This window comes from Scyliorhinus canicula, chromosome 16, assembly GCF_902713615.1.
Source record: "Scyliorhinus canicula chromosome 16, sScyCan1.1, whole genome shotgun sequence".
Classification (NCBI taxonomy): domain Eukaryota; kingdom Metazoa; phylum Chordata; class Chondrichthyes; order Carcharhiniformes; family Scyliorhinidae; genus Scyliorhinus; species Scyliorhinus canicula.
Window position 1 is genome coordinate 122,383,055 of NC_052161.1, and position 27,552 is coordinate 122,410,606.

The 27,552-nt window shown below is 47.4% G+C and overlaps 1 protein-coding gene across 1 annotated transcript; it reads left to right on the plus strand.

Moving 5' to 3' along the window:
- Positions 1–1,727: 1,727 nt before the first annotated feature.
- On the plus strand, positions 1,728–27,552 carry LOC119979272 (taste receptor type 1 member 1-like). Its single transcript, XM_038821268.1, has 6 exons — positions 1,728–1,926; positions 13,668–13,971; positions 18,533–19,300; positions 23,484–23,696; positions 25,113–25,233; positions 26,508–27,552. Exons 1-6 carry the CDS (start codon positions 1,763–1,765, stop codon positions 27,437–27,439), a joined length of 2,502 nt encoding a protein of 833 aa, XP_038677196.1. The 5' UTR covers positions 1,728–1,762; the 3' UTR covers positions 27,440–27,552.

Genomic DNA, 27,552 nt, shown 5'->3' on the forward strand with positions numbered 1-27,552 from the left:
GGTTAGGAAAGTCAATAATCAGAGGACAAAGATTTAGCATACTTGACAAAAGAACTGAGGAGATATAAAGGAAAAAAATTACACAGAATCATAGAATTTTATAGCGCAAAATTCAGCCCATTGTGTCTGCATCAGCATTCCAAATGAGTTTTCATTCAGTGCCATTCTCTCACCTTCTCACCACAACCTGCACATTCAAAGGTTAGGTGTGGTTACGGGGATAAGGTGGAGGCGTGGGCTTAAGTAGCCTGTTCTTTCAAGGGCCGGTGTAGATTCAATGGGCTGAGTGGCCTCCTTCTGCACTGTAAATTCTATGAAATGTATGTTCGGAAACTGGACAAGAAACCCCAACAGTTTTGTATACTGTGAGGAAAAGATACCCCACCTCAGGAATAATTCCACTGACAAAATGGGAATCCATTATATTAAAACAAATATTTTATTCGGAACACAAGACCAACTACATTAACATCATAGAAAGTAGCTTACAATTAACAGTTAAACAATTCTTAACGATAAAAATAAATGCTTTAACTTATAAATCATAACTTCTCTACCTCCAAGTAAGCAAAGTCCATTACAGGTCAAAAGCAACTTGTAAATATAAGTTAGAAAACACAGGGGTATTTGCTGTCCTCTGTGTAGAGTTTTCTTGGAAAGACTGCTTGGAGAGAGTTGCTTTCAACAAAGGAGAGAGACCCTTTCAGACATAACCTACAAGTCCTTCTGTCTTTGGCAGACTAAAAGCCCCCCCCTCACCCCATCTCTTATGGGCAAGGCACCTGGGCCCCACTGCTGACATGGGCAACATGGCACCCGGGCAACTTGGCACTGCCAGCCTGCCATCCTGATAGTGCCACCTGGGTACCCTGACTGTGCGCAACTGGCGGTGGCAAGGTGCCATGCTGACATTGCCATGGTGTATGGGTGCCAGAGGGTGAGCCAGGGTACCACCCTGGCCAGAGCCCGAAAACCCGGAATCACAAATGGCTTGGGCGATTCCCCCCCAGGTGCCATTATGCCTGGCCTACGTTTGTGGAAACCAGTGCAAGATCTCCCAAGTGCGGCCATTATTCCCAGACCCCGGGAGAATAAGGCGCAGATATATTTATTATGGCTCACTTAAATTTGCTCATCTGGATCTCGCCCAGCGAGATCGCACGTCTCATGAGATGCCGTTAAATCTCGCGAGATGTTTTGAACAGCATGAATCCCGCGAGAGGCCATTTGCGAGATTCAACAGCCTGATCGCATCACCAAATCGGGCGCAACCAGGCTATTAAATCACAGCCTGTGTCTTTTTAAATGATCATTTGTCCCTAAAACTAGCTTTCCTCATTCTTCACTCTGTCAGGATTCAGATCCTCAGAACAGGGGTAAGGAACCACTTGGGGCCTGCCCCCTGATCGACAGTGACCCATTTTGCTAACCATTAGGAGGCGTGAGTCACATTCCGAGGTATACTTGCCTGATTTCCCCTCTGTCCGGCTGGGAGACACTGCAGCCTCTGCATGGGATGCAGGTGGAGTGAGCATTTGAATCTGACACACTGCGTGTCACTGAACCATAGGGCCAGGGTACACACCTGTATCACCGCATGACAACTTTAATAAGCAGTGATTATTATACAAATCCATGCAAACAATCTTCCAGGTCTCCAGCTGTCCCATATCGTGCATACTTTAAGAGGAGTGGAAATAGCAAACATCAAACATCAACTTCCTTCATACATTGAGAGCTCCCTTTTGTTCCCCACAGCAAAATGTGGCTCCTTTTGTCTCTTTTTGTATATTCTATCTATAATATCCCCACGAGTTTGTCATTGACCTCACCAGGAGAATACGTAATTGGGGGTTTGTTTCCCATTCACCTTACCCCATTGGAAGATGTTGATCGATTGGAGCCTGCTGTCCCAGACTGTGAGAAGTAAGTAACAGCTGAATAGATTTATGTCATAACTTGCATTAATTCCTGAAGGGATATGATACCAGTTTCAGCATGAGTACCGACAAAGCACGAGGGCAGGTTCAGGTTCTGTGTATATCAGTAACAGGGTGAGGATATACATAGGCTCCATGTATACCATTCAAAGTGTGAATAGAGCTCTAGGTGCTGTGTATAGCAATGAAGAGGTAAGCCACAGCGTGAATCCAGGCACACTGTATACCATTGACCATGGGGTTCAGATCCTTTCCTTATGAGAAGTGCTGACTCTTACTGGGGTTCAGGTCTCCTCCTTTGCTAAAGGTGTTGATTTTCAGCAGGATGTTTAGATAGTCATTATATACAATGAGAGATACCCAGGAGTCTGGAATGCACTACCTGGAAGTATGGTGTAGGCAGACATTAAATAGGACATCAGTTGATTATTTGAATGGGAATGATATGGAGGAGTACAGAGAAAAGACAGGGAAATGGCACTAAATCATAATGTTCATTTGGAGGGCCGGTGCAGTCATGAAAGGCTGCATAGCCTCCTCTGTGCCCTAATAATACTGTGATACTATGAAGTTACAGGCTGGAATCTTATTAATGGTTTAGATGGTATATATAGAATAAATGCCCAGGAATGGTTTCAAATCAAAGGGTTCAGATGGTTTATATATTGCTGCAGGAGTTCCTCGGGGCAGTGTCCATGACTCAATCATCTTCAGCTATTTCAACAATGGTCCTTTCCTCTATCATAAGGTGGGATGAAGGGATATTTGCTGAAGATCACACAGTGCTCAATAATATTTGCAATGAAGGGCGGCATGCGGCGCAGTGATTAGCACTGGGACTGCGGTGCCGAGGACCCGGGTTCGAATCCTGGCCCTGGGTCACTGTCCGTGTGGAGTTTACACATTCTCCTCATGTCTGCGTGGGTTTCACCCCACAATCCAAAGATGTGCAGGTTAGGTGGATTGGCCACGCTAAATTGCCCCTTAATTGGAAAACGAAAATTGGATACTCTAAATTTATTTATTTTTTTAATTATTTGCAATCCCTCAGATAATGAAGCACTCTGTGCCTACACATAGCAAGATCTGGACAACAATCAGATTGTGATGGTGAGTACCATTTGTGCCTCTAAAGTGCCAGGCAAAGCCCACCTCCAATAAAACAGAGCGCAATTCAACTTTTTGTCCTTTTTTTGTTTTTTAAAAATAAATTTAGAGTATTCAATTAATTTTTGCCAATTAAGGGGCAATTTAGCGTGGACAATCCACCTACCATGCACATCTTTTGGGTTGTAGGGGCGAAACCCATGCAAACATGGAAGAATGTGCAAACTCCACACGGATAGTGACCCAGAGCCGGGATTGAACCTGGGACTTTGGCGCCGTGAGGCAACCGTGCTTACCACTTGCGCCACCGTGCTGCCCTACTTTTTGTCTTTTAATCTCCTCTGCATTCAACTCTTTTGTTCTTCTTCCCACCCTCCCCCCTTTCACTGGCTCAAAACATCACATATTTCTAACTTTGTTCAGTTCTGATGAAATATCATAAACCTTTAACGTTAACTCTGTTTCTCTCTCCATAGATTCTGCTGGATTTACTGAGTATTAGCAACATTTTCTGTATTTATTTCACATAGAGGGGCTGGTTTGTCACAAGGCTAAAGAGCTGGCTTTTAAAGCAGACCAAGGCAGGCCAGCAGCCTCTCCAAACAGGTGCCGGAATGTGGTGACTAGGGGCTTTTCACAGCAACTTCATTTGAAGCCTACTTGTGACAATGAGCCTTTTTCATTTCATTTCCAAAATCTGTAGTATTTTGCTTTAATTGTAGAGAGAATTTAACCACTTCCACTTGACATTCAATGACATTATTATTGTTAAATACCCTGCCATCAGAACTGTGGCGGTTACCATTAGCCATAAACTTATCTGGACCAGCCACATAAACACCATGGCTAAAATAGCAGGTCAGAGACAAAGTATAATGTGGCGATTGATTTACCTCCTGACTTTCCAAAGTCTTTCAACCAAATACAAGGTGCATGTCAGGAGTGTGATGGAATACTGAAGCAAAATACCATGGATGCTGGAAATCTAAAGCCCTCCACAATTATGGGTTTTCCTCACCTCATGTCTAAGTCTGTTATAGATTTACAGACGAGGGGCGGAATTCTCCGACCCCCTGGGCCGGCGTCAACCCCGCCCCCGCCGTGTCCCGAATTCTCTGCCCCCACCAAGATTCATGATGCCAAAGGCTGTTCATGCCAGCCGGCGGAGTGGGAACCACTCTGGCGCGGGCCTAGCCCCTCAATGTGAGGGCTTGGCCCCTAAGGTGCGGAGAATTCCGCACCTTTGGGGCGGCCCGACGCCGGAGTGGTTCACGCCACTCCGACATGCCGGGACCCCCCGCCCCACCGGGTAGGGGAGAATCCCGACCCAGTACAGCACAGAAGGAAGACATTTAACCCATAAAGTTTGTGCCTGCTCTTTTAAATAGCAATCCAGTTAGACCCACTCCCCGGCTACTTTCCCTTATCCATGAAATTTTTCCTCAAACATTCGTGCAATTCACTTTTGAAGGTTACTATTGATTATGTATCCACCACCAGTCGGGCAGTGTATTTAAAAACCTGATCATAATGTACAAAAAAAGGGTTTTCTTTATGTTGCTTCTAGCTCCTTTGCCAATCATCCTGAAATCTTTGACCTTTTGTTAAACTACTGGAAACAGCGGGCTGGATTCTCTGTTTCAGAGGCTAAGTGCGGGCGTTTTACGCTGCCAAATTTGGTGCTGAACCCTCACCAATTCCGGGACCGGTGAGGGGCTAGGAGTGGTGAAACTCCTGGCTCCTGTGCCGAGAACGGCTGGAGAATATCCGGGTCCCTGGCTGGGCATGCGCACAGCGACTGCCTGCAGCAGTTTCGCTGTATAACATGGCGATGGCCGTGCGTGAACCCGACCCGCCAAATGTGACCCCACAGGCCACCCACTGGCCACCCCCCCACCAGTCCCCCCAGGCCCTGCGAAAGCACCCCTCCACCCCCCCCCCCCCCCCCCCGCCAGCCAGCGGCACGGATCCTGGCCACGTGTGGCGGCGCTGGACACAGTCCGCAGCCGCCGTGCCGGGTTTCTGACGGCTCATACCACACGTCAACCGCCAAGTTGGGAACCCAGCCCATTGGGGGCGGAGCATCGCGGGAGGGCCTGCCGATGACGCACCAACACCGTTGCAACAGCGTGCGGTGTGCAACGTGATTATGCCACTTCTGAGGGGCCAGAGCATTGCTGACTGGTGTCAAACCGGTGACGGTCCCAATTTGGGCATCGGTGTGGATTACGATATTGACATCGGGCAATGGAGAATCCAGCCCACCTTCTCTTTATTTCCTGTATCTGAACCCATAATAATTTTCAACAACTTTATAAGAACAATTCCATCTTCTCTAGTGTACCCATAACACCATAATCCCTGATGTGGAGATGCCGGCATTGGACTGGGGTGAGCACAGTAAGAAGTCTTACAACACCAGGTTAAAGTCCAACAGGTTTGTTTCAAACACGAGCTTTCGGAGCACGGCTCCTTCTTCAGGTGAATGGAAAGGCTTGTTCCAGAAATGTTTATATAGACACAGTCAGAGATGCCCCGGAATGCGAGCACCTGCAGGCAATCAAATCATCAAAGATGCAGAGAGAGAGGTAACTCCAGGTTAAAGAGGTGTGAATTGTCCCAAGCCAGTTCAGTCGGTAGGCCTCTGCAAGTCCAGGCTTGTTGGTGGGGGCCGAATGTAATGCAACATGAATCCCAGATCCCGGTTGAGTCCGCATTCATGCGTGCGGAACTTAGCTATAAGTTTTTGCTCAGCAATTTTGCGTTGTCGCGTCTCCTGAAGGCCTCCTTGTAGAATGCTGACCCGGAGATCAGAGGCTGAATGTCCTTGACTGCTGAAGTGTTCCCCAACTGGAAGGGAACAGTCCTGCCTGTTGATAGTCGCACGATGCCCGTTTATTCGCTGCTGACGCTCGCTCTCCCGCAAAGAAGTCAATAAATGGTTGCCACCTCCGGGCGAACCCCTGTACAGATCCCCTCAAGGCGAACTTAATTTTTACCATACCCAGGAAACTCGACATGTCCGCAAGCCACAACTCAGTCTTCGGGGGCTTTGAGTCCCTCCACGCCAATAGTATTCATCGCCGGGCTATCAGGGAAGTAAAGGCCAAAACATCGGCCTCTTTCTCCCCCTGGACTCCCGGGTCTTCCGAAACCCCAAAAATTGCCACCCCTGGACCCATCGCCACCCTTGTTTTTAGCACCCGGGACATGAGGCCCACAAATCCCTCCCAGTACCCCCTAAGCTTAGGGCATGCCCAAAACATGTGAACGTGGTTCGCTGGTCCTCCCGCGCACCTAGCGCACTTGTCCTCTATCCCAAAGAATTTGCTCATTCGAGCCACCGTCATATGGGCCCGGTGAACAACCTTAAATTGAATCAGCCCGAGCCTGGCACATGTCGTGGTCGAATTTACCCTACTCAGGGCCTCTGCCCACAGCCCGTCCTCCATTTCCCCGCCTAGCTCCTCCTCCCATTTAAGTTTCAGTTCCTCCGTCTGGGACCCTTCCTCCCTCATGAGCACCTTATAAATACCCGAGACTCTACCCTCCCCTTCTTCCCCCCTAGAGACTATTCTGTCTAGGATCCCCATTGGTGGGAGGCATGGGAAAGATGGGACCTGTCTACGAACAAGGTCCCGCAACTGTAGGTACCTAAAATCATTTCCCCTTACCAGCCCAAATTTCTCCTCCAAGCTCCTCAAACCCGCAAAGGTCCAGGAACATATCGCCCACCCTTCCCACCCCCGCCCGCCGCCATACTCGAAACCCCCCATCCATACTCCTGGGGGCAAACCGATGGTTATCGCAGATTGGCGCCCAAACCGCCCCCGTCTCCCCTACATGCCTCCTCCACTGGCCCCATATCCGCAGGGTCGCCACCACTATCGGGCTGGTGGAGTATTTGGCCGGCGGCAGCGGTAGAGGAGCCGTGACCAGGGCTGCCAAGCTGGAGCCCCTGCACGAAGCCACCTCCACCCGCTCCCAGATAGACCCCGTACCCACCATCCACTTCCTTATCATAGCGATGTTGGCCGCCCAGTAATAATTAATCAGACTCGGCAAAGCCAGCCCTCCCTCGCTGCGGTTCCTCTCCAGCATCGCCTTCTTCACCCACGGGGATTTTCCCGCCCAGACAAAGCTCATGATCAGCCTGTTAACTCTTTTGAAGAAGGACTGTGGGACAAAGATCGGGAGGCACTGAAAAACAAACAGAAATCTAGGGAGGATTGTCATCTTTACAGTCTGCACCCTCCCTGCCAGCGACAGCGGGAGTGCATCCCATCTCCAAAACTCTCATTTGTTCCACCACCCTGGCCAAATTTAACTTGTGCAGCCTGCCCCAGTCTCGTGCCACCTGGATCCCCAAATACCGGAAATTTTCCTCAACCAGCCTAAACAGTAGCCCTCTCAATCTGTTCTCCTGGCCCCTTGCCTGTACCACAAACATTTCACTCTTGGCCATATTTAATTTGTATCCTGAAAACTGGCCGAACTTCCTCAACATTCCCAGTATACTTCCCATCCCGGCCACTGTGTCCGACACGTACAGGAGCAGGTCGTCTGCGTAAAGAGAGACCCTATGTTCTACCCCGCCCCTCACCATCCCCTTCCATCTCTCTGCGGCTCTCAGAGCAATCGCCAGCGGCTCTATGGCCAGCGCAAACAGCAGCGGGGAGAGCGGGCAGCCCTGCCTGGTCCCTCGGTACAGCCTAAAGTACTCCGACACTTCTCTGTTAGTCCTGACGCTGGCCCTCGGGGCCTGATATGATAATTTGATCCAATCCACCAGTCCCTCCCCGAACCCAAACCGTCTGAGCACCTCCCATAGATAGTCCCACTCCACCCGGTCAAAGGCCTTCTCGGCGTCCATCGCCACCACTACCTCCACCTCCCTGCCCATCGGGGGCATCATTATCACATTAAGTAATCTTCTCAGGTTGGCTGCCAGCTGCCTACCTTTCACGAACCCCGTTTGATCCTCCCCAATCACCTCCGGTACGCAGTCCTCCATTCTAACCGCCAGTACCTTTGCCAGGAGCTTGGCGTCAACATTAATCAGGGAGATTGGCCTATAGGACCCGCACGCCTCCGGGTCTTTACCCCACTTCAATATCAGTTATATAGTGGCTTGCGACATTGTCGGCGGCAGGGTCTCTCTGTCCCTTGCCTCATTGAAAACCCTCGCCAAGACCGGGCCCACCAGCTCAGAAAACTTCCTATAGAACTCTACTGGGTATCCATCCGGCCTCGGGGCTTTCCCCGACTGCATGGCCTTTAGGCCCCCCAATACCTCCTCCACTCTAATCGGGGCCCCCAGCTCATCCACTCGCCCCCCACCTACAGTTGGGAATGTTAACCGGTCCAGAAACCATTTAATCTCCTCCGGTTCTTCCGGAGGCTCCGAAGTATAGAGCTTGCGATAGAAGTCCCGGAATACCTTATTCAATCCTGCCCGGTCCTCCACTTTGCGCTCCTCCCCATCCATCACTCTACCTATTTCCCTGGCCGCCTCCCTCCTCCTGAGTTGCTGCGCTAACAGTCTGCTAGCCTTTTCCCTATGCTCGTACACCACTCCCCTCGCCTTCCTAAGCTGTTCCACAGCCCTACTCGTGGATAGTGCCCCCAGCTCCGCCTGTAGTCTCTGCCTCTCCCTGAGTAAAACCTCCCCCGGGGACTCCGCGTGCTCTTCATCTATCCGACCCATTTCCCTGACCAATCTATCCATCTCTGCCCTGTCTGCCTTGGCTCTGTGGGCCCCAATTGAAATCAGCTCGCCCCGCACTACTGCCTTTAGCGCCTCCCACAGGGTCGCCGCTGAGACCTCCCCCGTGTCATTCACCTGCAAGTAATTTTGCCTACACCAACGAAGCCTCTCACAGATCCCCTCCTCCGACAGCAGTCCCACGTCTAGCCTCCATTGCGGGTGTTGGGAGCTCGCCCCCCCCGATCTGCAGGTCTACCCAGTGCGGGGCATGGTCTGAGATAGTAATTGCCGAATACTCCGTGTTCTTTACCTCCCCTATACAATCCCTGCTTAGTACGAAGAAATCTATCCTAGAATATACTTTATGGACGTGCGAGTAAAACGAGTAGCCCCTTCCTGTTGGCTGTCCATCTCTCCAGGGGTCCACTGCCCCCATTTGCTCCATAAACCCTTTCAGCTCCCTTGCCATTGCTGGGAGTCTACCCGTTCTGGGACACAACCGATCCAAAGCCGGGTCAAGGACCATGTTAAAGTCCCCCCCCCATTATTAGCCTACGAGAGTCCAGGTCCTGGATCTTCCCCAGCACTCTTTTAATGAAGTCCACGTCATCCCAGTTCGGGGCATATATATTCACCAGCACCACTCTCCTCCCCTCCAGTCTGCCCCGTACTATCAGGTATCTGCCCCCCCTGTCTGCGGCTATGCCCTCCGCCTCAAATTGCACCCGCTTGTTGATCATGATTGCCACCCCCCTGGACTTCGAGTCCAAGTCCGAGTGGAAGACCTGGCTAATCCAGCCCTTCCTTAGCCTGGTCTGGTCAGACACTTTCAGATGTGTCTCCTGCAACATAATTACGTCCGCCCTCAGAGCCCGCAAGTGCGTGAACACCCGCGCCCTCTTAACCGGCCCATTCAGTCCCCTGACGTTCCAGGTGATCAGCCTGGTCGGGGGCACAACCCCCCCCCCACCACGCTGGTCAGCCATAGCCTTTCTCGGGGCTGGCCCCCGGCCCGTGCGTCGCGCCATTCCTGGCCCGCCCATTGGCTGCCTCCACCCTCGACCTCCTTTCCAGTGCCTATTTCAAGTCCCTCCCACGTCAGCAGAACAAACCCCCCCCCCCCCCCCCCCCCCTAACCACAACCCCGATACCCCCACCCCTGCCATCCACTGGCTGTGCAATTTCCATATCATTAACGGGACGGTCACCCTATCTAGCATCCTCCCGAGATCTAACTAGCTTCCCAGCGGAAGGTCAAGTGGCTAAGGGGACTGGAGGAGGTGGGTAGCTATCTTCAAAATTGGTCATGGAGCCAGAGGGCACTGGAGCTGCTGCCCAGAGTGGGGAGCCTCTGGGGGTGCATCTGTGGGGGTCTCCCTTGGGCAGTGGGTGAGGGCTCGGCACCGACGGGTTCTCAAGCCTAACCCCCGGATTGTGTATACCTATAACAGGGACAAATGCAGCTGTTGCCCGTCTGCCCTGTCTGTGGTAATATGGTGAAGGTCACTTTAACTCGCTCTGAGCAGCCTCTGGTTGCACAGCTGAAGGCTGTTGCTAGTGGGGAATTGGCAACGCTAGTTATATAAGCACTTCCCAGCTCTCAGAGAATCTCTACAGTGCAGTAGGAGGCCATTCGGCTCATTGAGTCTGCACCTACCCTTCAAATGGCCAGTCCACCCATGTCCACCGCCCCCTCCCCCCGCTCACCACCACCACCTATCCCTATCTCTGCAACTCCATAACCTAACCTGCACACCCCGGGGCTCTAAGGGGCAATTTGTCATGGCCAATCCACCTTCCCCATACATCTTTTGACTGTGGGAGAATCCAGAGCACCCGGAGGAAACCCATGCATCCACTCTCCGCTCTTGAGTGGAATCTCATGGATATACATGCCATGGGCAGGATTCTCCGACCCCCCACCGGGTCGGAGAACCGCCCGGGGCCGGCGTCAACCCCGCCCCAGCCGTGTCCCGAATTCTCCGCCACCCGAGATTCGGCGGGGGCGGGAATCGCGCCGTGCCAGTCGGCGGGCCCCCCCGTGGCGATTCTCCGGTCCGCGATGGGCCAACGTCCCGTCACTGACAAGCCTTTCCCACCGGTGTGGATTAAACCACCTACCTTACCGGTGGGAGCAGGCGGCACGGACGGGCGCCGGAGTCCTGGGGGGGGCACGGGGCGATCTGGCCCCGGGGGGTGACCCCACGGTGGCCTGGCTCGCGATCGGGGCCCACCAATCGGCGGGAGGGCCTGTGCCGTGGGGGGCACTCTTTTTCTTCCGCCTTCGCCTTCGTCTTCACTATGGCGGAGACGGAAGAGACCCCCTCCCCTGCGCATGCGCCGGGATGACGTCAGCAGCCGCTGACGCTCCGGCGTATGCGCGGACTTATGCCGGCCGGCAAAGTACTTTTGGCTCAGGCTGGCGTGGCGCCAAAGGCCTTTCACGCCAGCCGGCGGAGCGGAAACCACTCCGGCGCGTGCCTAGCCCCTCAATGTGAGGGCTTGGCCCTTAAAGGAGACTTCCGCACCTTTGGGGCAGCCCGACGCCGGAGTGGTTCACGCCACTCCAACACGACGGGATCCCCCGCCCTGCCGGGTAGGAGAGAATCCCGGCCCATGTCTCAGATGAGTGTTATTGCCGAGCATCCCAAGCAAACTGTGAAACCTGGACACTTTGCCTGAACCCTGGAGGTGTCAACACCCACAGAGGCAGCAGTCAGTAGTAAAACATCCCAGAGCTGTGCTTCAGCATTGGGGATATCCATGCAACCAGAGGGGTGTGTGTGGACCGGGGAGGGAACTGGAGCCCAGTCCAAGTAATGTTCCCAGCATGGGTCTGGGGTCCGGTATCTGGGGCCCATGTTGTGGCCAGGAGTGCGTGTGCAGGGCGGGGTCCTCCAGAACAACCAGCTTCTTGGGTGTGCATGTGTGTACAGTTTGTGTGTGTATATATAGTGTGTGTGTGTGTTTATTTGACTTATCTCACATTAAACTCAATGGTGTCAAGATGGCCTTTAGGGAACCCTGTTTGATGTTGCTGCAGATCAGTAATGCTGAATGCAAACATAAACATCAAGAATACCTACTGCCTCCTAGGTCCAGGTTCAGATAAAGTAATGGACTGGCGAGTACCTAAAATAATAACATTTTTATAAAGTACTTTATAAGCTCACATTTATTATATGTTGATCTGTAATAAAGTGAACTTATATACTGAATGTTATTATATAGCTTTATTGCTGTTTTGTTTTTGTTAGCACTGGGGGGGTCACATTAATTTTTAAGTGATAAAATTGGGTTACATTGGAAAATAGTTTGGAAAACATTGGTTTAATTTCTACTTCAAGTGTGGGCACTTCAACCAATATGTTTGATGTGTACTTTTGTTTGTAATGAATATTGAAGATTTAGAAGACTGTTTAGCACCTGAATTATAGGATTTTCAGGGCCAAATCTCTGGGCCATAGAATTTAAATCAGATATCTCTTTCATGCTATATTGGGTGAACCCATCCTTATAAAAGTCAACAGTTTGAAAATAAAGAACTAACTTGCCTTTTTGTAGACTTTGTGTCCCTCAGAAAAATCCACCATTTCTTCTTTGCAGTGAATTACATTGTTCAATTCTGGTTTCAATAGATTCGTCACAGCCCCACTGCTAAAATAACTCACTTTTGATTCATAAATCTTTTCAACTACCACCTCGTCCCGAACTACAATCTTCCCCAAAGATGTCAGTTGCTCCCAGCCATCAATCCCAAATTTCTATCTTGCTTAAATCCCTAGCCAAAGTTACAAATAATATTATCTGTACAAAGTTTTTAAAAATTGCAGTGTTATTGATAGAAATCATTTGCTATGATTAATCAACAGTTCTATGACCATTGTGTGAAGTGTGTGATGTATGTAGGAATTTCAGCTATATTGTATTATGAGTATTTTGTGAAGTAAGGGTTAAAAGCCTGGGTTAGAGTGTGCTTGACTGCTGAAGTCATGTTTGAAAGAAACTTGGTTTGAAAGACAACAAAGCTTTTAGGAACCAGAGATGCAATTAACCATCATAAAAAGCTTGGGTTAATACAATTATGTTTTGATTCAGGGGAGTGAATTAGTTTTCAGCTTGGTGAGGTGATGGCATGGCTGGGTGGAGCGAAGGCATCAGGCTTTTTGAGAAAGCATTTTCAGTTCAGTTCTAATCTGGGTGAAGCTGTGTGCACAGTGAAACAGTTCTCTTCTCACTGTAAATTAGTTAAAAGAGATTAACTGTACTTAAAGCAGTGCAGATTTATCTCTGAACAAGTGGAGCTGAACCAAGCCAGTTGAAACAACTTTTGAAGAGACACAACCAGAGTCTCTGACAGGAGTCAGATCTATTCTGTAAAGCAGTGTCAAAAGATCTCTTTCTCAAAGAATAACTCTGTAAAGCAAGTATTCTTCTGTGCATTAGTATTAAAGGTGGATTGAGAGCTGAGATGTGGTAATGGTAATCCAAAGACCCAGAGTTAGTCTCTGGGGTCCCGGGTTCGAATCCTGCTATGGCAGATGGTGAAATTTAAAAAGTCTGGAATTAAATGTCTAAAGATTGTCGCAAATACACACCTGATTCACTAATCTCCTTTAGGGAAGGAATTCTGTTGTTCTTACCTGGTCTGGCCTACATGTGACTCCAGACCTACAGCAATGTGGTTGACTCTTAAATGCCCTCAGGGATGGGCAATGAATGCTGGCCCAGCCAGCGACGCCCTCATCCCATGGACAATTTTTTTTAAAGTCTTTTGTTTCTAGAAATTCCTATGAACCTTTGTTGGAACAAATGTCCAGCACCTGTGGATCTGATCCTCACATGGTTTGTAAGTATTATTTAATGTCCTTGCTAATAGCACTTTAATTGAAATATATCACTTTTGTTTGTAGGTCACAATTCAGGAAAGATATGTGGACTGCTTTCCAAGCAATGAGATTTGCTGTTGATGAAATTAACAACTCGACTAAACTGTTGCCAGGCATCACCCTGGGCTACGACATCACTGACAGTTGCCTTGAGGTTGTGGACATCCAAGCCAGTTTCAGGTTCCTGTCAGGCAAGCGAAGAACAGAGTTGGAGATATTAAACAATTACACGGCTTATCAACCCAGGGTAATCGCTGTCATTGGACCACCTTCAACAGATGTCGCAATTACCATTGCTAAAATGTTAGGCCTCTTTCTTGTTCCTCAGGTGAGTTTGTTTGTGTCCTTTGTTTATGTATATGAACTGTGAAGGCAACAGGTTGTACAGATGTGCTCCATTGTCCTGATTGCAATGTTGTCAATTTATGATTTATTTCCGTTTTATTTAAAAACATTGGTTGGTCCCACTGCCCCCCCTCCCCCCCCCCCCCCCCCCCCACACCCCCCTCCCCCCAACCTCCTTCTTCTTCTTCAGGTGCTGACCAATGTTCCCCTGAAAAATTTAGTTGCTGTGGGCGGCCCATTTTTATCAGTGCATGAACCTTAAGTGCACCTATGCGGGAATGTAGGTGCCTGACTCTCGCTGAGGTTCCAGTTCTCCTCTGGAGATGCTGACTATCTCCATGCTTCTGTCTGAAGATGTCCAAACTTTCTGGAATCTCAGAAAATTGGCCATTAATTTTGTGTAAGGAGTTAGACAGTGGATGTTGGAAGAATATTCCAGGGTTTCATAGATGAGTCAAAATCTATCTTCATCTGATGTCCATGATTATGTGTTTTCAGCAGGAATAACTGGAGGTGGGGGGGGGGGGGGGGGCAACATGGTGGCACACTGGCTTGCCCTGCTGTCTGACGGCTCCGAGGACCCGGGTTCAATCCTGACCTCGGGTCACTGTTCGTGTGGAGTTTGCACATTCTCCCCGTGTTTGCGTGGGTCTCACCCCAACAACCCAAAAAGATGTGCAGGGTAGGTGAATCAGCCACGCTAAATTGCCCCTTAATTAGAGAAAAAAGAATTGGGTACTCTAAATTTATTTTTAAAAAGGAACAACTGGAGGGTGATCAGGGCTAGAAACCCTGGTTAACCTTCCTCTTGTTCTTGCCATTTGTAGCCCTGCTCATTACACAGATACATAGAAGATAGGAGCAGGAGGAGGCATTTCGGCCCTTCGAGCCTGCTTCGCCATTTATTATGATCATGGCTGATCATCCAACTCTATCACCTAATCCTGCTTTCTCCCCAAAGCCTTTGATCCCATTCGTCCCAAGTGCTATATCTTTTTTTTAATAAACATTTTATTGAGGTATTTTTTGGTATTATAACAACAACACAGTAAACAATGTACATGAAACTATAAACATAGTGCAAATGCCATCTCCCTCCCTTACAGGTCCCCCTTTATTAACCGCCTACTCTAAGCTAAACTAACCCTCCCCACCTTCTGCTGACGATTAATTTTCCGTGAAGAAGTCGATGAACGGTTGCCACCTCCGGGCGAACCCTAACAGAGGCCAGAACGTCTGCCTCTTTCTCCTCCTGGATTCCCGGGTCTCCCGACACCCCACAAATCGCCACCTCTGGACTCAGCGCCACCCTTGTTTTTAACACCGTGGACATGACATCTGCAAATCCCTGCCAAACTCCCCGAACCTTCGGACATGCCCAGAACATGTGGACATGTTTCGCTGAACCTCCCGCACATTTTGCACACCTGTCTTCCACCCCAAAGAATCTGCTCATCCGGGCCTCTGTCATATGAGCTCGATGAACGACCTTAAATTGTATCAGGCTGAGCCTGGCACATGTTGCAGATGCGTTGACTCTACTCAACGCGTCCGCTCATAGACCATCCTCTATCTCTCCTCCCAGCTCCTCCTCCCACTTGCGCTTCAGCTCCTCGGTCTGCGTCTCCTCTGACCCCATAAGTTCCTTGTAAATGTCCGAGGCATTCCTTCTCCTACCCACCCTCTGGAAACTACCCTGTCCTGAATCCCCCTTAGCAGTAGGAGCGGGAAGGTTGACACCTATTTACGTAGGAAGTCCTGCACCTGAATTTGTTTCCCTCGCAAACCCAAACTTCTCCTCCAGTGCCCTCATACTCAGAAAGCTCCCCTCTATAAACATATCCCCCATCCTCTCAATCCCTGCTCTCCACCATATCGCAACCCCCCATCCATACTTCCCGGGGCAAACCGGTGATTATTACAGATTGGGGACCAGACCGATGCTCCCTCTGCTTCCACATGTCTTCACCATTGCCCCCAGACTCTCAGGGCCGCCACCACCACGGGGCTGGTGGAGTACCGTGCCGGCGGGAATGGCAGAGGTGCAGTTACCAACGCCCCCAAACTGGTGCCCTTGCATGAAGCCGCCTCCATACGCTCCCAGGCCGACCCCTCCTCCACCACCCACTTCCTGATCATGGCTATATTCGCCACCCAGTAATAGTCCCGCCATCCCTGGAATCAGCCTGGTAAACTTTTGCTGCACTCCCTCAAGACCAAGAACATCCTTCCTCAGAAAAAGAGACCAAAACTGCATGCAATATTCTCGGTGTGGCCTCACCAAGGCCCTGTATAATTGCAGCAACACATCCCTGCTTCCATTCTTGAAACTTCTTGCAATGAAGACCTTCTTTACCGCCTGCTGCCCATGCATGCTTACCTTCAGCAATTGGTGCACAAGGACACCAGGTCCCGCTGCACACTCCCCTCTCTCAATTTAAAACCATTCAGGTAGTAATCTGCCTTCCTGTTTTTGCTCCCAAAGTGAATAACCTCACACTTATTCAAATTATACTGCATCTGCCATTAATTTGCCCACTCGCCCAACCTGTCCAGATCATGCTGTAGGATATCTGCATCCTTGTCACAGTTCACTCTCCCACCCAACTTGGTATCATCTGCAAACTTTGAGATGATACATTTTGTTCCCTCATCCAAATCATTAATATATATTGTGAATAGTTGGGGTCTCAGCACCGACCCCTGTGGCACCCTACTAGTTACTGCCTGCCAATTTGAAAAGGACCTATTAATTCCTACTCTTTGTTTCCTCTCTGCCAACCAGTTTTCTATCCACCTCAATACACTTCCCCCAATCCCATGCGCTTTAATCGTACACAATAATCTTTTATGTGGGACTTTGTCAAACGCCTTCTGAAAGTCCAAATATACCACATCGACTGGCTCCTTCTTGTCAACTGTACTGATTGCATCTTCAAAGAACTCCAACAGATTGGAAAGGTCAGCAAATTTTGTTTTCTTTCTTTTTTTAAATCAATTTAGAGTACCCAATTTTTTTTCCAATTAAGGGGCAATTTAGCGTGACTAATCCACCTAACCTGCACATCTTTGGGATGTGGGGGTGAAACCCATGCAGATATGGGGAGAATGTGCAAACTCCACACGGACTGTGACCCAGGGCCGGAATTAGAACCTGGGTCCTCAACGCTGCAGTCCCATTGCGATTAGGTCAGCAAACGTAACAGAGACCAGCAATGGAACACACTGCCCCTGGGGAATTTCCTCTGCAGACATAGGTCAGCTTGTATATGTATGATAATGACATCCAATTCCTCTTCTCTGGCATCTATTTTAACCCCTGCCCACTATCTCTACCTGCTAAACTGTTTTTTGACATCCATTCTTGGATGAGCTGCAATTCCTTCTGGCTCAACTTTGGGAAGACTGAAATTATTGTCTTTAGCTGCAACCTTTGCCACTGACTCCATCTTTTTTTTATAAATGTCTGGAGCCATGTCCATTGGTTGCGATCTTTGGCTTGTCGAACTCGTCAGCACTTCTGGAGGGGAAGAAGGCTGATGTCCTGGCCTTCGCCTCTCTGATTGCCTGGAGATGAGTCCTGCTTGGATGGAGATTGCCGGCCCCACCAAAGGCCTTTGTGTGATTAGAGGACCTGTCAGAGTTTCTGAATTGGAAAAGATCAAGTATGCTATTAGAGGGTCGGAGGAAGGATTCTATTCCAGGTGGAAGCCATTCACCACCACCTTTGAGGACTTGGTCATGGCCAGCGGCTAGAGGAAGGTTTGGTTAGGGGGTGGGGGGTGGGGGGTGGGGGAGGGGGGTGTTATTGGAGGGGTTGGGTCTTGGGTAGAGGGGAATTAGTGGCATTATTATTATTTTTTAAGTAACAATTTGTATATATTCTGTTGGATTATTTCGTATGTGTTAAACTGAAAATTACTTCGATAAAATTATTTATTAAAAAGCATCAAAATTTTACCGCCTTCTTTTTGTTCACGAGGCAGTGCTTTTGGCAATTGAGCCACAGGAAGCTAAACATCTCACCACATTTTCTTTGAGTCAGAAAGCAACAAATTACACTTGATTAGGATCAGCTGAAAGGAAGGTAAAATAAATTGGGATTGAACGAATTACTCAGTGGTAATACTTATTTCTGAGTCGATAGGTTGTGGATTAAAGCCCCACTCAACGTGAGCGCAAAAATCCAGGCTGGCATTGCAGGGCAGTACTGAGGGATTTCTGCACTGCCAGAGCTACGTGCCATCTGTTAGATGAGACATTAAACCGAGGCCCCTTATGCCCTCTCAGATGGGCATGAAAGTTCTCCTTGGTATCCTTTCAAGTTGTTTTCGCTCAACAAGCATCACTAAAATAGATAATCTGATCATTTATTTCATAGCTATTTGCGGGAACTTGAGTTGCCCAAATTACTGTCATATTTCCCACATTACAACAGTAACTACATTTGAAAATTACTTCACCAATCATAAAGTGCTTTGGGATACCCTGAGGATGTGAAAGGTATTATATGAATGCAAGTTTTTTTCTTCCTGCTTCTGCAGATCAGTTACCTGGCATCCGGTGAGATCCTAAGTGATAAAATGCGTTTCCCATCATTTTTCCGGACCATTCCAAGTGACAAGAACCAAGCAAATGCAATGTCGCTGCTGATACAGGAATTCCATTGGAACTGGGTTGCTGTTATTGGGAGTGATAATGAATATGGCCGCAAAGGGGTCAACAAAGTGGTGGAACTGGCCTCGGCAGCAGGAACCTGCATTGCGTATCAGGGTATCATCACCACCTCCCCTGAGGTTGTTATCCAAGTGATCAACAATATCAGCAGCACTGTCAACGTCACTGTCCTCTTTTCCAATGAATTAACGGCGCAAGTATTTTTCAGTCTTGTCGTGGCACAAAATCTCACCTCCAAAGTATGGATCGTAAGCGAAGCTCTTTCCTTATCACAGGAGATAATAAAAATACCAAACATTGAGAGCATTGGAACAGTTATGGGCATAGCAATCAAGGAAGGACAAATGACACACTTTAAAGAGTTTCTAGACAAACGTTTGAGCTTCACTAATCCAAGGATCATGCCAGATTCAGGGTTGGGAGAGAATACTGACAGCAGAGGCAGCTGTGATCAGGCATGCAGTCAATTTGATTGGCTGAGCGCCAAGCAGTTGAACTCTGTATTATATAGGCTGGAAAAGCGGGTTTCATACAACGTGTACTCAGCTGTGTATGCTATCGCTCATGCGTTACACAATCTACTCCAGTGCAATGCAGCACAATGTGATAAAACACACAGAATTCTCCCCTGGCAGGTAAGTATGTGTTTTTAGTGTGTCCTTTACATACCAGTGAAAAAGCACATTAAAACAGGAAATCTCATTAGGCTAAAAAAAACATGTTCCTTTTCTAACATATCAAACCCATCTTTTCACCATTTTGGTCAACTCCACCTGCCAGTCTCATCATATCCCTCAACATTACCTCACCATTTCCCAATTGTTTCTCTCTCCAGATATCTCTCTCCAGTATCTGTCACTTGAGCCCATTTATACTGCCGGTTTCAATGTTGATCCGAAGTAACTTTTCATAGTTAGTTTTTACTGTGCCCTCACCCAACTCTCGAGTAATAGAGATAGAGAAATACAGCACAGAACAGGCCCTTCGGCCCACGATGTTTCGCCGAACTTTTGTCCTAGGTTAATCATAGAATTTTGGACAATTTTTCATGGCCAATCCACCCAACCTGCACATCTTTGGACTGTGGGAGGAAACCGGAGTACCCGGAGGAAACCCACGCAGTCACGGGGAGGATGTGCAGACTCTACACAGACAGTGACCCAAGTCGAAATCGAACTTGGGACCCTGGAGCTGTGAAGCAATTGTGCTATCCACAATGCTACCGTGCTGCCCTTAAGAAGTTAACCTACACTCCATTATTCTACCCTAATCCAAGTACCTATCCAATAGCCGCTTGAAGGTCCCTAACTTTTCCGACTCAACTACTACCACAGGCAGTGCATTCCATGCCCCCACTACTCTCTGGGTAAAGAACCTACCTCTGACATCCCCTCTATATCTTCCACCATTTATCTTAAATTTATGTCCCCTTGTAATGGTGTGTTCCACCCGGGGAAAAAGTCTCTGACTGTCTACTCTATCTATTCCCCTGATCATCTTATAAACCTCTATCAAGTCGCCCCTCATCCTTCTCCGTTCTAATGAGAAAAGGCCTAGCACCCTCAACCTTTCCTCGTATGACCTACTCTCCATTCCAGGCAACATCCTGGTAAATCTCCTTTGCACCTTTTCCAAAGCTTCCACATCCTTCCTAAAATGAGGTGACCAGAACTGCACACAGTACTCCAAATGTGGCCTGACCAAGGTTTTGTACAGCTGCATCATCACCTCACGGCTCTTAAATTCAATCCCTCTGCTAATGAACGCTAGCACACCATAGGCCTTCTTCACAGCTCTATCCACTTGAGTGGCAACTTTCAAAGAACTATGAACATAGACCCCAAGATCTCTCTGCTCCTCCACATTGCCAAGAACCCTACCATTAACCCTGTATTCCGCATTCATATTTGTCCTTCCAAAATGGACAACCTCACACTTGTCAGGGTTAAACTCCATCTGCCACTTCTCAGCCCAGCTCTGCATTCTATCTATGTCTCTTTGAAGCCGACAACAGCCCTCCTCACTATCCACAACTCCACCAATCTTCGTATCATCTGCAAATTTACTGACCCACCCTTCAACTCCCTCATCCAAGTCGTTAATGAAAATCACAAACAGCAGAGGACCCAGAACTGATCCCTGCGGTACGCCACTGATAACTGGGCTCCAGGCTGAATATTTGCCATCCACCACCACTCTCTGTTTTCTATCGGTTAGCCAGTTTGTTATCCAACTGGCCAAATTTCCCACTATCCCATGCCTCCTTACTTTCTGCATAAGCCTACCATGGGGAACCTTATCAAATGCCTTACTAAAATCCATGTACACTACATCCACTGCTTTACCTTCATCCACATGCTTGGTCACCTCCTCAAAGAATTCAATAAGACTTGTAAGGCAAGACCTACCCTTCACAAATCCGTGCTGACTATCCCTAATCAAGCAATGCCTTTCCAGATGCTCAGAAATCCTATCCCTCAGTACCCTTTCCATTACTTTGCCTACCACCGAAGTAAGACTAACTGGTCTGTAATTCCCAGGGTTATCCCTATTCCCTTTTTTGAACAGGGGCACGACATTCGCCACTCTCCAATCCTCTGGTACCACCCCTGTTGACAGCGAGGACGAAAAGATCATTGCCAACGGCTCTGCAATTTCATTTCTTGCTTTCCATAGAATCCTTGGATATATCCCGTCAGGCCCGGGGGACTTGTCTATCCTCAAGTTTTTCAAAACGCGCAACACATCTTCCTTCCTGACAAGTATCTCCTCAAGCTTATCAGTCTGCTTCACGCTGTCCTCTCCAACAATATGGCCCCTCTCGTTTGTAAATACTGAAGAAAAATACTTGTTCAAGACCTCTCCTATCTCTTCAGACTCAATACACAATCTCCCGCTACTGTCCTTAATCGGACCTACCCTCGCTCTAGTCATTCTCATATTTCTCACATATGTGTAAAAGGCCTTGGGGTTTTCCTTGATCCTACCCGCCAAAGATTTTTCATGCCCTCTCTTAGCTCTCCTAATCCCTATCTTCAGTTCCCTCCTGGCTATCTTGTATCCCTCCAGCGCCCTGTCTGAACCTTGTTTCTTCAGCCTTACATAAGTCTCCTTCTTCCTCTTAACAAGACATTCAACCTCTCTTGTCAACCATGGTTCCCTCACTCGACCATCTCTTCCCTGCCTGACAGGGACATACATATCAAAGACACGCAGTACCTGTTCCTTGAACAAGTTCCACATTTCGCTTGTGTCCTTCCCTGACAGCCTATGTTCCCAACTTCTGCACTTCAATTCTTGTCTGACAGCATTGTATTTACCCTTCCCCCAATTATAAACCTTGCCCTGTTGCTCGCACCTATCCCTCTCCATTACTAAAGTGAAAGTCACAGAATTGTGGTCACTACCTCCAAAATGCTCCCCCACTAACAAATCTATCACCTGCCCTGGTTCATTACCAAGTACTAAATCCAATATGGCCTCCCCTCTGGTCGGACAATCTACATACTGTGTTAGAAAAGCTTCCTGGACACACTGCACAAACACTACCCCATCCAAACTATTTGATCTAAAGAGTTTCCACTCAATGTTTGGGAAGTTGAAGTCGCCCATGACCACTACCCTGTGACTTCTGCACCTTTCCAAAATCTGTTTCCCAATCTGTTCCTCCACATCTCTGCTGCTATTGGGGGGGCCTATAGAAAACTCCCAACAAGGTGACTGCTCCTTTCCTATTTCTAACTTCAACCCATATTACCTCAGTAGGCAGATCCCCCTCGAACTGCCTTTCTGCAGCTGTTATACTATCTCTAATTAACAATGCCACCCCCCCACCTCTTTTACCATCCTCCCTAATCTTGTTGAAACATCTATAACCAGGGACCTCCAACAACCATTTCTGCCCCTCTTCTATCCATTAATTTAAGTGGTCCCTCCTTTACAGAGTTGCACATAGCAGTGTTGATCTTTTCTCACTGAAATATAAATCTACACGGTAATTGTTGGCGGGATATTGAGCTGTGGGAAGAATGCACTATGCCCAATCTTCTCTGTTGCCTCATATGTATCTCCAGGAAGTTTATCAGGCAATAATCAGGATTAGGAAATTGGACTTTGTTTATCCTACCTTCCACCCAGGAGAATTAAAGCAATTTATATCCTTTTATATTGTGTGATATAGAAATTGATTTCTATATCAATTATTCATTTTATGAGTTGATTCCATACAATGTTGTGGAATTTTGTAGTGATCATAACTCTAAAATTAACTCTAACATTTACCTAAAGCCAAACTCTATTCCCCATCACTAAACATCACCAAACCCCAATCCTAACCCACTCATAACCCTAAACTTGACACAACTCTCACTTCAACCCGATCATATCTCTGATCCCGACCTATCCCGAACCCAACCTGTTATTTTAACCCTGACTGAAATCATAAATGCCACTTAAACTGCAACTCTAACCCTGCTAACCCTAACTCTGTTTGGAAAGAAATAAATTGAAATATAAAACTGGAAATTCTGTCACCAAATGTCTTAAATCAGGATTAATAAAATGAAAATTGGGCACACTGACAAGGCACCAACCAGGATTAAAAATAATAAGACATCAGCAAGAAAAATTAGGCAAGAATGATTTAGAAATTGAGTCAAATAGTGACTCTAATAATTCTTGTGAGTATAAACACACAAAGGGACATGGACTCTGCCGGTCAAACCTCCCAACCTAACTCAACCCAAATCCAACTGTATTAACCTAGCCTGAACTCTAAATGCAACTATTCCTGTCAATCATGTTAAACCTGTGTCTCAGTTACTCAGCAGCTTGAAGACGGTGAAATTTAATCTTCATAATCACACCCTCTACTTTGATGAGCATGGAGACCCACCCACTGGCTATGACATTGTTTTATGGGATTGGACGAGGATTCATGTCCATTTTAAAATTATTGGTTCTTACTTGCCGACCGCCAGACAGATTAACATTGATTCATCTTTGATCCACTGGAATTGGGGAGATAACTTGGTAAGAATTCAGACAAAGCTTCTTTCTGGTCAGAAAAGCTTGCATTTATGTATTAAAAAAGTGCCTTGACACGGGTGCTCAGTACTCTTGCCTCTGCCCGAGCCAGAAAGTAGTGAGTTCAAATTCCATTTTAAAAACTTAGATACATGATACAGGCTGATGCTGCATTACGATGCTGAGGGAGTGCTGCGTAGTTGGAAATGCCGTATTCTGAATGAGATCTTAAAGTGAGGTTCTGCCTGTCTGCTCGGGTGAATCCCATAACACAATTAGAATTAGCACTGGAGAATCGCTGTGTCCTTCAGCCAATGGCAGTAAAAGAGATGAGCTAGTCATTTTTCTCACTGCCATTTGTGGGAGCTTTCTGTGCACAAATTGGCTATATATTTCATTGGTTGTAAAGTATTTTGTGGCATTCTGAAGTTGTGAAAGAGACTTTAAAAATTCCTGTTTTTTAAAATGATCACTGAGCAACATTTGAAAAGAGCCAGTTAACTTATTTTTGAGAGTCAAGGGAAGAACCTCAACACCTCCTTGAAAACAGAGCTTTTGGATCTTTATGGTTCATCAGGTCGACATGATGGTCTTGATTTCATACCTAATTAAAGGATGGCACTTTCAACAATGCAGAACTCCCATTGACCATGCTCCCTGTCGTGAGGTAACCTTTGCTGGTCATGGGCAGGCACAATCTCAGCAGAGGTCATAGGCAGGCACGATCGGAGATTCCTGGCAGAAATTGCCAGGGTTTGGCCCAAGGGATTTCAAAGTCAATATGGCTGGCCTAAAATATATTGGGAATTACGACTGCAGTGTTTTTTCACCCTCTGGGAATGTGTGCGTCAAGACTCCTTTCGCATCCTGGGACTGGGTGAATCGGACACTTTCCTCTCATACTTTGTGGTTGGGTGGGTCAGTGGATCAGACACTGTCCTTTCTTGATCTGGAAATGGACAGGTTGGTCAAACCCAGTCCTTTCACACCTTGAGGCCGGGTGGTGTAGTCATTTTCCAATATTAGACTGAGTGGGGCAGTACATCAGAGACTGTCAGCAGGTTTGCTGACGTCTAGCTTTGGGAATAATGAATGTCTATTTGAGCAGATACCTTGTGGCTCCACAGCTATTGTCGAACAGTTTCCCTGCATGAGGAGTTGAGGAGAGAAAACTAGTAAAAGAGTCCAAATGGGGGTGGATTTCTGGGGGTTCTCCAGTTTATTTATCAATGTGTAGAAACTCCAGGAAAAGGGTCTAAAATATGCACCATTTATTCTGGAATCATCAGAAGTTCTTCTGTGGTAGTCATATGAGAGATTTACCTCCTCCTCTCCAGACTTGCAGCCTGCAGAAATTTAGTCCCAAAATTGAGCTGGGTCCCTCCAAGTTCAGGAGAATTATGCCTTGTTCTTTTCTGCCAGACCCCAATATCCAATTGTTCAGCAATGTGTGATCCAGGACAGAGGAAAATCGAAAAAGGGATCTACCCATGCTGCTTCGACTGTGAAGACTGCCCATCTGGAACATTCCGTAATCCAAGTGGTCAGTAGTAGCTTTCCTGCTCTTCTTCATTTCATTCTTAGTTTATTTCTCGTACACTTTGTGGATCCTGATGCATAATAAAATACTTTCCAGATTGAGACCTATTTTCTTTCCTCCCTTGTCCTACGGAACATATTCAACTAGAGAGGTCTGGATCTTCATTCCGGATCTCGTGTCTTTCCCCAGAAGGTCAGCCCTGACTAGCTCCACTGAGGAGATGTTTGTTATTTAAAAATTGGAATAATTATTGTTGTTTTATACCAGCTGCTGATCTAAAATGTGTAACTAAAATGGGAAAGAGTACTGGCTGAGACTCTAGAACTGGGTGGACTGTGGAGTCCTTTCACACTCTGGGTGGGACAGTGAATTAAATACTATTTTATTCAACGGTCCACAAATTGGGCTACGTTGGGCCTGTTTTTCCGGCATTGAGCAGCTTATTTAATCTCTGAAGTGGCAGGCAGTAAACACATGCACACTTATAGCCGGAAGTGGTGAGCCTGACATATTCAATAAGGATAAGCAAGAGGTGTCCTTTACCAGCATCTGAAACAGATATTAGTTCCTTTGCATATGGAAATAAAGGGTCTAATTGCTGCTCGAAGTCCCTCTCACATGATTGGTTTGGTGAGTGCCATCGTAGGCTGCATGCAGAGCATCAGCCTGCAAAAAAAGATACGTAAGCAACTACATGAATGTGGATTCATTCTGGTTCAACATTTAATTTCCTCCCAATCACCACTGCTCCATCCTCGATCCTCTTCCACCTTCTCCTGATCATCTCCCTAGGCCCCAAGGTGTCCCACTCCAAAACCTCCACCTGCCACTCCTCAACATCTTGGGAGTGTTTGCTATGGGACAGTGTAGAGGGAGCTTTATTCTATATGTTGTACTTGCACTGGCATATTTGTTAGGACAGTATGGAAGGAGTTTTACTCTGTACCTAACCTATGCTGTTCCTGCTTTGGAAGCATTTGATATTGAAAGACACAAAGGGAAGATATTCCATTCTCCACCATTGTCCCTTCTATGAATGAGTACAAGACGCACATAAAACTTACTGAGAGATCTCCGAACCCTGCACTGGAGGCGGGGGCTGGTTTAGCACAGTGGGCTAAACAGGCGCCGGAATGTGGCGACTAGGGGCTTGTCACAGTAACTTCATCGAAGCTTACTTGTGACAATAAGTTATTATTATTATGTGTGCCATTCAGTTTCTGCCTTGTTGCCAGTCTTGTTCTTTTTGTAGGTTAATGACATTGAGATTTTTGCAGATCCCTACCATTGCATGGATTGCCTCTGGCAACAGTGGTCACCTCCGAAGAGCCCCCTCTGCCTGGAACGGGAGCTCTATTATTTGGAATGGAACAGCGCTTTCTCCATCTTCCTGTTGATCTTGGCCAATGGTGGAATTGTGATGACCATCACCATAGCAATCATCTTCACACTCAATTACAATACTCCAGTTGTCAAGTCTGCTGGTGGCAGAACTTGTTTTCTCATGCTTGTGTCAATGCTCTGCACTTTTTCTTGTGTGTATTTCTATATTGGTAAACCAAGTAAAGTGTTCTGCCAAATAAGACAGCCATTCTTCCTGGTGAGCTTCACTATCTGCCTGTCCTGTATCCTGGTGAGGTCATTTCAGATTGTCTGCATATTCAAAATGGCGGCCAAACTGCCTAAGGCACATGACTATTGGGTTAAATACAATGGGCAATACCTGTTCATCTTTCTTAGCACCTGTATCCAAATTGTAATTTGTGCTGTGTGGTTGATTACAGACCCACCTACCCCCAATGGTCACATCATTGAGAGGGCAATCATCCTGGACTGTAACATTGGTAATATGATTGCCTTCTCTCTCAGTTTCCTTTATACTGTTTTGCTGACAGTGGCATGTTTCCTATTTGCTTATATGGGAAGGGATCTTCCAAAGAACTATAACGAGGCCAAGTTCATTGCCTTCAGTATGATGATCTGCTTTGTGTATTACATTCTGTACATGACATCAATGGTCACCCCTAATCAGGAGAGATACACCTCATCTATACAAACCTTTCTGACAGTCACCAGTGCCTTCAGTATCGCCATAGGCTACTTTCTTCCAAAATGTTCCATCATTTTGTTTATACCACAGAATAACACCATGACTTATTTCCAATTCTGCATTCAGGATTATACAAAGAAACAAAATGGACCAAATTAGATTTCATAAGCCCTTTCCTCACCAGATCCCTTACCATTTCAGTTTCTGCAGTGTAACAGGAGGTTATTTTCCTTTATTTGAGAGTTTCGGAGCTTGCTTCCTTTACAATCATA

Coding starts and splice junctions, on each gene's coding strand:
- LOC119979272 (XM_038821268.1), top strand. CDS start 1,763: ATGTGGCTCCTTTTGTCTCTTTTTGTATATTCTATCTATAATATCCCC. Junction 13,972..18,532: donor GCCTCTTTCTTGTTCCTCAG/GTGAGTTTGTTT, acceptor CTGCTTCTGCAG/ATCAGTTACCTGGCATCCGG. Junction 25,234..26,507: donor AACATTCCGTAATCCAAGTG/GTCAGTAGTAGC, acceptor AGATTTTTGCAG/ATCCCTACCATTGCATGGAT.